Source organism: Molossus molossus, unplaced genomic scaffold (genome assembly GCF_014108415.1).
Source record: "Molossus molossus isolate mMolMol1 unplaced genomic scaffold, mMolMol1.p scaffold_m16_p_11, whole genome shotgun sequence".
Taxonomy (NCBI): domain Eukaryota; kingdom Metazoa; phylum Chordata; class Mammalia; order Chiroptera; family Molossidae; genus Molossus; species Molossus molossus.
The window spans coordinates 62,113,656-62,127,065 of record NW_023425346.1 but is presented as its reverse complement, the minus strand read 5'-3'; the positions used below and the strand labels follow the sequence as shown (position 1 = coordinate 62,127,065).

At 33.9% G+C, this 13,410-nt stretch overlaps 1 protein-coding gene across 5 annotated transcripts in view; it reads left to right on the top strand.

Annotated features, from left to right (window-relative positions):
* Window positions 1–13,410, top strand: part of PMS1 (PMS1 homolog 1, mismatch repair system component) — a 100,818-nt gene that overhangs the window by 76,482 nt on the left and 10,926 nt on the right. For all 5 annotated transcript variants that reach the window (XR_004958660.1, XM_036254264.1, XM_036254265.1 and 2 more), the window contains 2 exons: window positions 7,864–8,349; window positions 11,474–11,604. Coding sequence is in view for 4 of the 5 variants with exons in the window: in XM_036254264.1 (XP_036110157.1) it covers window positions 7,864–8,349; window positions 11,474–11,604 (617 nt within the window). In the remaining variant the exon portion in view is untranslated. The remainder of the gene's footprint in view (window positions 1–7,863; window positions 8,350–11,473; window positions 11,605–13,410) is intronic.

Sequence of the window (13,410 nt, the reverse complement as noted above, 5' to 3'; positions counted from 1 at the left end):
CATGTTTTGTTCTTTTTTGAAATATACACAAAAGTCAACAAAACAGTACAGTGAACTCATCACCTTGTTTTATCACCATCATCTGGTCAGTCCTACTTCATTCATACCTCCACTCACTTCTTCCTCTTCTTTATCATTATTATTCTGAAGAAAATCCTAGGATAATATCTAATTCATAAATATTATAGTATGTATCTGTAAAAAATAAAGATACTCTTATTTTAAATATAACCATAATACAATTTTCATAACTTTTTAAAACAGGAATTCCTTAATATCATCAAAAATTTAATATTTAGATTTTTTATTATTTTTGTAAACATCTGATTTTTTAAAGTTTGTCACACGTGATTATCTTTAGTTTTACCTAAGTGATACAACTATGCAGTTATAGATGAGTGCACTTAACTTTTAGTACAGCAAATCCACAAAAGTGAATTCCATTGGCCAGGGAGGTAATAAAGTGATAGCTGTTTGAGAATAGAAAAATAAAAGCATAGATATTTCCAGTTCTCATCAAAGTAGAGACAGACAGTGTAACAGCTTAAGATAGCTATTCCCTTGCAGCCTCACAATAGCAAGTATCATTTTAGTTTTGGGGAATGTCAGCATTGTTTCTCCTTGTAGGACTCAATTGTTAGGGTACAAGGATTATGGTTAGTAGTTCTCATCTAAAAGTTTTGTCTTGAGGCAGTATTCTGGAATCCAAAATTTTTTCTATCTTACTGCCATAAGGCACACAAGAAATGGTATTGGTCAAAAGCAGACCTCTGAAGCTATGCTTTCATTCTAACCTGTTTCTCTCTTTGCTAGCTTTTTGTAAAAATGTGTGGACAGTATCTCCTAGATAGTTGTGAAATTTAAATAAGGTATTGTGTGTTATGCTACAAGATAAATGACTGGTACACACTGAATGACTGTCCATGATATTAATCAGATTTTTAATCTGTGAAAGAAATTTCTCTGTTATGATTGACATTATTTTTCATTTGCTTAATTAATATTAAATTTAATCTGCAGGCCAGAAATAGAAATCTGTGAAGGAAATATAGGTATCTTGAGATCAAAAAGCTTACGCTATATCACAAAGTACTGTATTAGAATTTTCCTGAGCCAGCAGTCTTGGGACTATGATCGGTGTCCAAAATCATGATTAGTGAGATGGTGGAACAAAAATATCACTCTAATTACACTAACTACCACTTCTCTTCTAGTCTTTATTTTGGAATTTTATCCATGATTCTAGATTCTACAAGGAGTACTAAGGGATATGAGAATAGACTTCTCTTCCACAGATAACCATTCTTTTCATTCATCCTTTTTTCTTCTTTTCCTGTTTTTCTTCCTGTTTCTTTCTCTTCCTTCTTCTCTCCCTTTTTTTCTTTCTTCCTTTCCTCCTTTCCTGGCCCTTTCCCTCACTCCCTTCCGTTCTTCCTACTTTCTTTCCCTAAATTAGGGAGTATATATTGAGGGCATTCTGTGTACAAGGTCCTAGGTACTCTAGCTAGTAGCTTCAGTATTATATAGATATATTATTTATATAATCATAAGTAAGCATTTTCTACTTATAAATGTTACAGTTTAGGGGGGAAGATAATTTAAAAATAATAATCATAGAATGTGATGAATTTTAAAACTTTAAAAATGTAGGGAATTATGAAAACACTTAGCAGTTGGTCTTAATCTCATCTATGGAACAGGAATTGCTTCTCTAAAAAAAATAGAATAGTAATTAATCAGAAAGGTGTAGGGAATTTTCTAGATAGAAGGAATAGCATGTAAGAAGGCCCAGAAAGTAGAAGCAAAATGTTGTTATTTGGGAACTGAAAGATGCCCTCTATGATAGGAATTGAATATATGGAAGTGTGGTAAAGAAAGATGGGGAAGAGCAGGCCAGATCATGTAAGCCATAACAGAGTTTGAAAAAGCACTAGAGTCAGGTATTTATGCTGAAATCTTAAGACAGGCTGTGGAGTAGGAGTATTTTTATTTTTCAGTTCTTCCTTTCTGGTCCGCTCCTCCTCCCCCCCCCCCCCCCCCACACACACACACACTTTCTTTTCTTCTCCTTTAGTAGATTAGAATCCAGATTTAGGCATGTGCCCTGCCACTGGGGTCTCAGTCATTTGATGTTAACTTGAACTTTCATTTGCAGTAGGTATGAACATATTTCTACTTAAAATAGCCAAGAATTAATTATAATTGGGGTATTATTGAAAATGGTAAATAAACTTTGTAACTACATGTAATCTTTAGTCACAAAAACATTTCAATTGGTTACTGGTCAAATCAGAATTAATATTTTTCCATTCAAGTTAGTAAATCTCTTAATGACATTAAGTCAAAGGTAGCAGCTGTTTTTACTTAACATTTACTTAATATACCTTTGCACATAACTTTTTATATTTCTCAAGAAACTAATGAAAATGACTTCTTGAGTAAGGCAAATGATTAGTACCATATGGGAAAATTTGCACTTTATAATTAATTACATATGGTGACCTTCATCTTGAATTCATTTTCTACCATACAGGAAATCTTGAACTTAAATGTCCAGCGGCTAAAAATACTTAATTGTAGTAATATTGAAAGTAAATTAATCATGTGTTTTATATAGCTAATTCAGAAAATCAGATTCTAAGTAGAAATGAGAGGAAAATGTAAAGAATTATGAATATGACACGGTGAATAACCAAAAGTGGCATTTTTTATCTAGTTTACAGAGAAACAAGGTCTTTCTTTATTCTCACCCAGCTAACATTTCTTTATTTAACAAATGTGTACTAAGTGCAAACCACACAACATACAATGGTCTTTTGTCTCTTAATTTCACTTTTAACATTTAATCCAGTCTCCCAATAATATCTTTTTTATTTCCTAATACAAATCTATTTTTAGTTCTTCTTTAAAATGTTTCATTTACATTACCTATAGTAGAATTCAGCCAGTTTCTTAAAACTGGCGATAACATTCTCTAGTCTCAAATTTAAAACTTAATTTTTAAAAATTAGCAATATTGCTTAAATAATTAATCATTAGTGAAATTGTGTTCCCTTTTCATTGTTTCTTGATAAAAAATAATAGTAGCAAATGTTACCATTCACTATATGCCAAGTACTATTCCACTATGAAGTAGCTGTAGATTATCCATACTGAGGCACAGAAAAATGGAATAATTTGCCAAGGTTTGCAGAGCTACTAAGGGGCAGAGCGAGGCAGTCTGTCTCAATGGTCTGTGCTCTTAGGCACTACACTTTCTGAACACAATAATAGTAGTTTTAAAATTCTGGATATGCATTAGAATCACCCATGGCACTCTTTAAAGAACCCTGGACGATTTTGCTCAGTAGTTAGAGCATGTGGACCAGTGAGTCAAGGGTTTGATTCCAGTCAAGGGCACATGCCTCGGTTGCGGTTCGTCCCCAGACCTGGTTGGGTCATACGGGAGGTGACCAGTCGATGTGCCCTTCTCACTTCGATGTTTCTGTCTCCCTTCCTCCCACTCTATCTGAAGATAAATAGAAAAATGTTCTCAGGTGGGGACTGGGAAAAAAAAAAAAAACAGTACTGCCTGACCTCAGCTTAGTCCTGGAGAAATAGAAACAGAGTGGGACCTGGATATCTCAATTTTGTGAAAAGGGTTGATAAAACAATTATGCTAGAACCCAGTAAAATTTGTAAATGTTCATTATTTTGTACCTTTGAAATTAAATTAGATAGATGGTTTGGATTTGTTCATTTTATTTGAATACTTTTTTTCATTGATGACTAAAATGGGAAATAAGTAGCAACTGAAAGAATAAATGTTTAGCTATGAAACCATTATAAATTTAATAATTTTTATTTTGCATGTTATTATAGTGACTTTAATTTTACTAGTATCTATTTAATAAATAGAATATTAATGAGTGTAAATTTTCTTTGTAGTGCTCAGGGAATTATTTATTCTATGTTGATGTTATAGCAAGTATAAGCAACTCTTCAGATCTGGGATTGACTATTTGTCTTTTTTGTTGATTTTTTTAGTGCCTGTGCCTTCAGTGCTTTCTTAAATGGTTTTAAAATTGGGTAAAATTTAGTTGTTATGAAATGCATAGATCTTAACCATATATATAGTTCAATGTATTTTCATTTGTGTACAACCATGTGACCACCACCCCAAAATATAGAACATTTCCATCACCCCAGAAAGTTCTCTCATGCCACTCACCAGCCAATTTCCATACGCAGCCACTGTTTTGATTTCCATCACACTAGCTTGCTTTTGCCAGTACCTGAGCTTCATATATATAAAATCATATGTACTTTTTTTTTTTATTGTCACTCGAGGACATTTTTCCATTTTTTTGTTCAGATAGAGTACAAAGGAGAGAGAGGGGGAGAGAGAGAGAGAGAGAGAGAGAGAAACATCGACATGAAAGGGACACATCGAGTGGCTGCCTCTCGCACAACCCAGCCAGAGCCAGGGACAAACTACAACCAAGATACGTGCCCTTAGCGGGAACCGAACCCAGGTCTCTCTGGACCACAGGCCAATGCTCTAACTGCTGAGCCAAACCGACCAGGGCCATATATACTTTTATACCCTGAATCATCTCCTCAACAAAATATTTTAGTGATTTTCATAATATTTGTTGAATGTATCTATATAGTTCATTTTTAGTCTATTATACTCAATTGTATAAATATACAGTTATGCACTGTATAATGATGGGGATATATTCTCAGAAATGTGTTGTTGGGTGATTTTGTTGCTGTGCAGACATCATAGTGTGTACCTTCACAAACGTAGTTGGTATAGCCTACTACACACATACCTAGTTTCTGTGGTACAGCCTATTGTTTCTAGGCCACAAACGTATACAGCATGTCACTCTACTGAATACCGTAGACAAGTGTAACACAGTGGTAAGTATTTGTGAATCTAAACATATTTAAACAAAGAAAAGGTACAGTAAAAATATGGTATACAAGATTAAAAGTGGTAACTCTGTATAGGGCACCTACCGTGAATGGTGCTCTGAGTAAGTCAGTAAGTGGTGAGTGAATGTGAAGGCCTAGGACATTACTGTACACTACTGTAGATTTTATAAACACTGGAGATTTAGGCTACACTAAATTTATAAAACATGAGATTAAATCAAGCACAAAAGAAAATGATGGAAGAGACTTGATAAACAAGATGTAAGAGGCTGCTGCCAGCATAACATGGCATACTGTTTTACAGCAAACTTTTTTTGTAAGAAAGAGTACACTCTAAAATAATGATAAAAAATATACTATAAATACATAAATGTTTACTTTCAAAATGTCTGTGTCTTTAAAGTGTAACTCTTGTAGACACACAGCTGGATTTTGCTTTTTAAATTCAGTCTGACAATCTGCCTTTAATTGTAATGTTTAATCTATGTAATGTAATGACTGACATGGTTGAGTTTAGGTCTACCATTTTCTTTTGTTCGTCTCATCTCTGTTTTGTTCCTCTGTTCCTTCTTTTTTAGGGAAACAGCCTTCTTCAGGTTAAATATAATTTAACTTTAATTCCTCTATTGGCTTTGCATTAGTTTTTGCTTTGAGGAATATTTTATACATCCTTAATTTATGATAATCTACTTAGAGTTAATGGTATATCATTTCACACAAATCCAGGGTGGGTCAAAAGTAGGTTGTGAGGCCCTGGTCAGTTTGGCTCAGCGGTTGGAGTATTGGCCTGCAGACCAGAGAGTCCTGGGTTCAGTTTCTGCTAGGGGCATGTACCAAAAAAAATAAAAGTAGGTTGTGAGTATGTAAAACATAGAGTTTATTCTATTTTTGTTGTTGTTAATCCTCACCCAAGGATAGTTTTCCATTGATTTTTAGGTAGGGTGGAAGGGAGGGAGGGAGGAGAAGAGGGGGAGGAACATCGATGTGAGAGAGACAACACCATTTGCTGACCACAGGGATTGAACCTCTAACCCTTTGGTCCATGGGCTGATGCTCTAACCACTGAGCCAAACAAACCAGGGCCAGAGTTTATTCTTGTATTATTATTTATTGTTTTATTTTCCATATGAACTGTAAACCTTTTGTTCCACCCTGTATAAAAACTTTGCAAGTATAATTTAAAGTTATCTTTCAAAAATAAGAGAATTTTATAAAAAGATCATTATTTCTATTTACCTACATAGTTACCATTTCTGGTGTTCATTGTTTCTGAGTTTCAATTTGGTGTCATTCCTTAATAGTGCAGTGGTGCTGATAACAGATTCTCAACTTTTTTTTATCTGAAAAATGTATAATTTTATTGTTGTGGGGTTTTTTTGTGTGTGTTGTTTGGTAATAATGTTTTTGTATTTTTTCTCTGACTGCTTTCAGGATTTTATCTTCACCTTTGATTTTCAGAAGTTAGGATTATAATATATTTAGCTGTGGATTTCTTTGCATTTATCCTGCTTGGGGTTTATAGACCTTGGATGTGTAAAATGTTGTATGTCCAAATTGGTTAAATGTCAGCCATAATTTCATTTCTTTAAATGTTTTTCCTCCTCACTCTTATTGTTTATCTGGAGCTCCAGTTACTTATATGCTGAGTCGATGATGGTGCCATAAGTCACTATGGTGATTTTTCGATCATTATTCTCTCTGTTGTTTCAGATTGGGTAATTTCTATTGATCTACATTCTGTTTTACTGACCCTTGCTTTTTGCCATCTCTGATCTGCTGTTAAGCCTACCCAGTGAATTTTTTACTTTAGATATTGTGTTTCTTAGTTCTAGAATTTCCATTTCCATCTGGTCCTTTCTATCATTGACTTTCTCTGTTGAGATACCCTCTTCCATTCTTTCATTATGATCATCTTTTCTTAACTACTTAATTATTTATAAACACCTATTTTTATTTATTTATTTATTTTGTAATCCAACATCTGAGTCATTTTGAGGTTGGTTTCTACTGACCACTTTTGCTCTCTTTTTTTTTTTTTTTTTTTGGCAGTATGTGCCTCTAGCAGGAACCGAACCTGGGACTCTGGTCCGCAGGCCGACGCTCAACTGCTGAGCCAAACTGGCCAGGGCTGACCACTTTTCTCTTGACCGTGACTCCTATTTTCCTGTTTTATTCCTTGAGTGATAGTCTTTTATTGTATAATTGATACTGTGGCTGATATGTTGTAGAAACTCTGGATTCTGTTTTCTTCTGAAACGTGTTGGTTCAGGCATTTAAATTACTGACAGATTACCTTGAGCTTGTGGGCTTTGTTTTACACTTCGTTAGGGAGAGTAAATTTTGCCTTGGGTCCTAGGGCAGCTTCCATAGTTATAGGACTGTTTTTGTTTTGTTTTTCTTATCCCTAAGGTGTGGTCCTCCTTCCATTTAAATTGAAAGCCCAAAGTGTTTACTGTGCCATCTAATTCTGTGGAATTCAAACTCTAAAATCTTTTTCTCACCTCAATGAGTAGCCACTGAAATCTCTGTTTAGCTCATTTAGCCTTCTAACGATTGTTTTCCTCTGGGTTCCCACACGTGGGATTTTCTCCCTCAGCTTTCAGTTGTTTTGAAGCAAGGAGCAAGCTCTGTGTTCTGACTCAAGCTCGTAAGAGTACAGCTTTCTGACTGAATTTTTGCTTCTCCCCTTAATGCTGGGAACTGCTCTCTGGGGGCTGTATAAATGTGGTTTCTCTTTATTCAGGGGTTGAATCAAATACAATTTCTGCCTGCTTTTGGTCGTTTTTCAGTGCCTATTTTAAATGGTTATCTATATTTTGTTCATATATGGGAGGGATAGTTAATAGACGTGGAATGTCAGCTTTGTTTTTTATAAAATTTATTTCAGATGGTTAATATATTTCTTATTATGAACTCATTAGTTCTGTTGTATCTCTATAGATATGAAGAAAGGGCCACTAAAGACTTGGAACGATACAATAGGCAAATCAAGAGAGCCACTGAACAGGAGTCACAGATATCATTACAAGATGGCAGAAAAAAGATAAAACCCATAAGCTCATGGAATTTGGCACAGAAGCACAAGTTGAAAACGTCATTGTCTAATCAGCCAAAACTTGATGAACTTTTTCAGTCCCAAATTGAAAAAAAAAAGAACCAAAACATTAAAACAGTTCAAATTCACTTTTCTATGGAAAACTTCAAAAAAAATTTTGAGAAACCCAAGAAATTTGAAGTAGAAGAAAAAGATGAACTTTGTTTGATCCACAATCTCAAGTTTCCTGATGCATGGTTAATTACATCCAAAACAGAGGTAATGTTATTAAATCCATATAGAGTGGAAGAAGCCCTGCTATTTAAAAGACTTCTTGAGAATCATAAACTTCCTGCAGAACCACTGGAAAAACCAATTGTATTAACAGACAGGTATGGTGAAGTAATATAATATTTTTTACTCTAAAAACATTTATTAATCCATACTAAATGAGAAATTGAAGGTGTTGCTTAGTAGAGAAATGTAATGTTTATTTAAAGAGATCTTTTAGAAATTTTTAATTTTCAGTGGAATTAATTTCTTTTAAACAAATAAAGTATTCTACATAGTTCTGCAATTAATAAATATAAAGTTAAATTCTCTTCCTGTACATTTGTGACTTCCCTAGGGTAATTTTGAAGTTAGGTTACCATGATTCTTCTTCATTGTGCACTCTTTAACATTTCAAAAATACACGAAAATAGAATTATACAATAAATACTGTCATCAACATTTTTCAAGATATTGCCACATTTACGCAGTCCATGTGTGTGTTTATGCATATTTTCTTGTCTTTGCTGAAGTATTTTAGAACATTTCCCACCCATACATCTTTCAGTATATATCTCTCAAAAATGGCTATTTTTTTTACCTAACCACAGTGCCTTGGTCATCACTTATACAATAATAATTTCTTGGAATTATTCCTCATTGTCTCAAAATGTCTTTTCTACATTTTTAAATGTTTTAATTTGTATCTAAACAAAGTCCAACCATTACATTTTGGTATGCTCACAAATCTGTTTTAATACCACACTACTAACTTTTTGTTGCTACTGACACTTGTTCATTGGACTGTCTCATCTCGATTTGTCTCTTTGCTTCCTTGTGGTGGTGGTGGTAAACTTGTTTTTCCCTCTCCTATATTTAAATGGAAGTTAGCTCATGAGGATTGAATAGACTTAGATTCTCCTTTCTGGTAAGACTGCTTAATAGATGCTATGTGTTTTATATCTAATCACATCAAAAGGCACTTATCACTGGGTTCAGCTGCTGATCTTCCACCTTAAAGGTTCCTATCAACCTTTCCATCTAATGGTTTCATCCATTGTTATTATTGCTTGAACTAATTTTATTATAGATTGTAAAACAGGGAGTTTCCTTTTTATATTCTGTATGATCCAATTATTTTCTATAAAAATGAATAACTAATAACATTAATATTTCCCCTTTTTATACTTAATATTTCTTTTTTAATCTGACATGGATAGAAGAGAATCATATATACAACAAAGTAGATAAAAATCTGAAGTTAAAAAGATAATTAGATCCTGGCTTGTGTGGCTCAGTGGATTGAGCATCATCATATGTATCAAGAGATTGCTGTTTTGATTTCCTGTCAGGGCACTTGCCCAGGTTGCAGGCTTAATCCCCAGTGGGGGGCATGCAGGAGGCAGCCAGTTAATGATTCCCTCTCATCAATGTTTCTGTCTCTCTCTCCCTCTTCCTTCCTCTCTCTATAAAATCAGTAACATATTTTTTTTTTTAAAAAAAAGATGATTAGAATTTGTTTTCTAGGACATATCATTAGATAATTCTGTTTCAGACTTCTAAGAATAAATAAAAAATTATTTATAAAAAATATTAAAAACTTTGTGTTACAGACCCTGTTACCAAGAGGAAAAAAAATGGGACCAAAACACAGAAAAACATTTGTAAAAGCTCTCTATTATAATTAAGGCTACAGTACTCACATTAACTAAAATCCAGCATCTTTTATAGTATGGATTGGCTTAGGACACTGTCACAGGAAGAATCAGGGAAAGAATTCAGCCTTGAGCTCAGATATCTGATACTTTTCTCTCTATTTCCTTAAAAAGAGCTAGGGTGTATCTGGAGTTTTCTGACATGTGACATCCCCACCACAGTTAATAATGTAAGTTTTTAAGAATTGAGCTATGGACAGGGTTTTTTACTAGACTTCTAATGAGGGTTGTGTAGCTTATCTCTGAAGGGAGCAATTTAAATGTCTATATAACACAAAGTAAGGGCTCAATAATAATAACAATGGCTAATGTTTGTTAAGCACTTAGTTATGATAGGAACTTTACTAAGCTTTTGCATATCGTCTTCACACCTTATGAGAGAGAGGTACTATCATTATCCATATTTTATAGGTGAGGAAACTAAAACACAGAACTGGTAACTTACCTATGCTCACACAGCTGATAAATAAATAGTTGGATCCAAGAGTCCAATCTGGACAGTAACTGTAAAACCAGTACCATTTGTTGCTATACTATATCATCATCATCATCACCACTGGCTCTCAGACTGATTTTCTGAATGTTGGTTAGACCTAAAGAGAGCACATCTAATACATAGCCGGAGTTTTCCTCTCTATGATATCTGCTCTTAAAGCCACTGGAGTCCTGTACCTTTTAGAGATAAGTAGCAAAAACATCATCTATTCATTTACTTTTTCAAGGGTACATGATTGTAATAAAAAATAGCAGCTTATAATCTTGTACTATAACATAGAATGGTGCCTTGTACACCTAAGACATTGTCACTTGATAAGACACTCAAATATTCATTGACTGGGATAATGATAACCACTTATATGTCAGCCCTAACAGATACTTATTGTAATAACATGTTTGAGCCCTATGATCAAGCCTAAAACCAGCATGAAAGGCTAATTTGTACCCTAGATAATCTTTGGCTACCTCCAAATTTTGTTTAAAGCCTAAACCACTCAGAACCATTTCAAATTCCACCTTTGGCAAACATGCCATACCTATAGTAGATTGAAGGAAGCTCTCCCAAGCTCTAAATTACTAAATTTTAAGTTCCTAGAAGAAAAAATATATATGTTTATTTTTTTTATTATTGAAGAAACTTTGACTAACAATTGAAAATTATGCAGGATGTACCACTTGACAGTGTTTTTTATGTCTGTTTAAAGGTACAAATGGCATTATTTATAAGTAAAGTTTTCATTTGTATTCTGTAGAAAGAGCACATTTTTTATTTTACATTACATTTATAACATTCTAGAAGATAGAAACTGTCTTTTATATCTATTCTTCCTCTTGTACATTGTATGTGGTAGGTCTTCTATAAAATGTTAACAGAAATGTCAAAATGTAAAGTTTCTTAGCAGGGTTACTTGTACTTTTGTATTTTGGCTACTTTTTAACACTTTTTAAAAGGCCTTGGATTAACTTTTTTCCATAATTTTAAAATTTTTATTTTATGTATTTAATAAGTTAAAGGGCCATTATTTTTTTTCAGTCTTTTTAGTGGATCTCATTATTTAGAGATTTTACATAAAATGACAGCAGATGACCAAAGATACAGTGGATCAACTTACCTGTCCGATCCTCGTCTTACAGCAAATGGTTTCAAGATAAAATTGATACCAGGTATGATGATGTGGTTTAATATTTTCTGACTTAGAAAAATCTTGTTTCAAGAGATAAATTTGGGTTTCATAATTTAGAGATATCATGGTGTATTTTTGTCTCACCAAAAGTATGTCAGCTGTGTAAAAACAGTCATATTTCAAACATGTCATGTCTGTCTGAAATAAGCAAGTTTGGCATCTTTTTCGGTCTGTTGCCTTACATTTGCATTTTCAAAACTAATTGAGGAGTTTTATTTTAATTTTTGCCATTCTTTGTCATAATATTCAAACTGCCTGTTTGGTTTAACTAGTTATTAAATACTCCTTTAGGTGATTGAGTGGAAGTAAATATGCAGCTTACTGGAGTGATCTAACAAAAATGGACATCTTAAAATCATGTAGTTATTTTGCCAAGTAAATGCGTAACATCAGCACTCTTACTATTTGGAGAGTAGATGATTTGATTTCATGGCTTTGCTAGAAAGACTGTGATAATACTATTTGTTGATATGGAAATTCATTGAGTGGGAAGAAAAAAGAATCCTTTGGCTAGGAGACTTGTTTTCCTCACTGGCCTTTTTTTCTGTTCTTCCATAGTTTCCATACTTATGCCTTCTGCCCTAGCTTCCTAGTTTGGTACCAAGGAGCACAGTGGCGCCATGAAGAGTGACGCTACTGTTCCCTCTTCCCACTCATTCCTAAATTTGTCATGACCAAAGTGTAGAAAAATAAAGTTCAACCAAAACAGATTTTTAAAGGAATGTTTTACTGAGACCTCAAAAGAAAATAAGTAAAAGCAGTGTACAAGACCATGAAATTGGGCATATATTGAAAATACTTTGGTTTCCTCTAAACTTTAATTTTACTCGACTTTATCAGTTTTAAGGATACCTACCTTAAACTTCTTACCTACTGCCTCAGTCTTGGATATTTAGACTTGGAGTAAAGAGGGTCTAAATCCCAACTCTGCCTTTTAAAAACTGTTGTTTATGGGAAAGTGAGTTAGCCTAAATATTTGCTCATCAATAACAATTAGTAATTACTGAATACTTAATATGTTAGGGTACTCTTCTTAATATTAAATGTATTCATTTATTAATCTTCCTACTAGCCCTATGAAGTAGGCTCTATTATTACTGTCCCTATTTTATAGGTGGTAAAATCAAGGCATAGAGAAGTTAAGTTTTCTTAAAGATACATAGTTAGTGGTAGAACCAGGATTTGAACCCATACAGTTTGCCTTTATAGTCTAGCTCTTAACGAATGTGTTACATTACTTCCCTGTTAAAACTGAGATATTTACATCATGAAGTAGTGAGCAATTAAAGTATATCAATCAGTTAGCATAGTATATAGCAATGATAGGTGTTCAAATACTCTCTTTTCTTCCTATCCTTCAGCACTTTTTTCTGACCTGAACTGACTTATAGTCATTTCTTTTAGTCCTAAAAATCTTCGGAGCCCCTGCAATATTTTTAATTTATTTGCAGTACAAAACAAGGGATGTGTTTGTGTATGTGTTGTGTAGCAAGATATTTTTTTCTTGACTTAATCTGTTTTCCTAATGAACTCTATGGTGTTGATGAACTATGCCTTTTTTTTTTTTATCCTCACCCGAGGACACTTTTTCATTCTTTGTTCAGATAGAGCAGGAGGGAGAGAGAGAGAGAGAGAAACATCGATGTGAAAGGGACACATCGAGTGGCTGCCACCCGCACGACCAACCAGGGCTGGGGACAAACTGCAACCGAGGTACATGCCCTTAGCGGGAACCGAACCCGGGTCTCTCTGGACCGCAGGCCGACGCTTTAACCGCTGAGCCAAA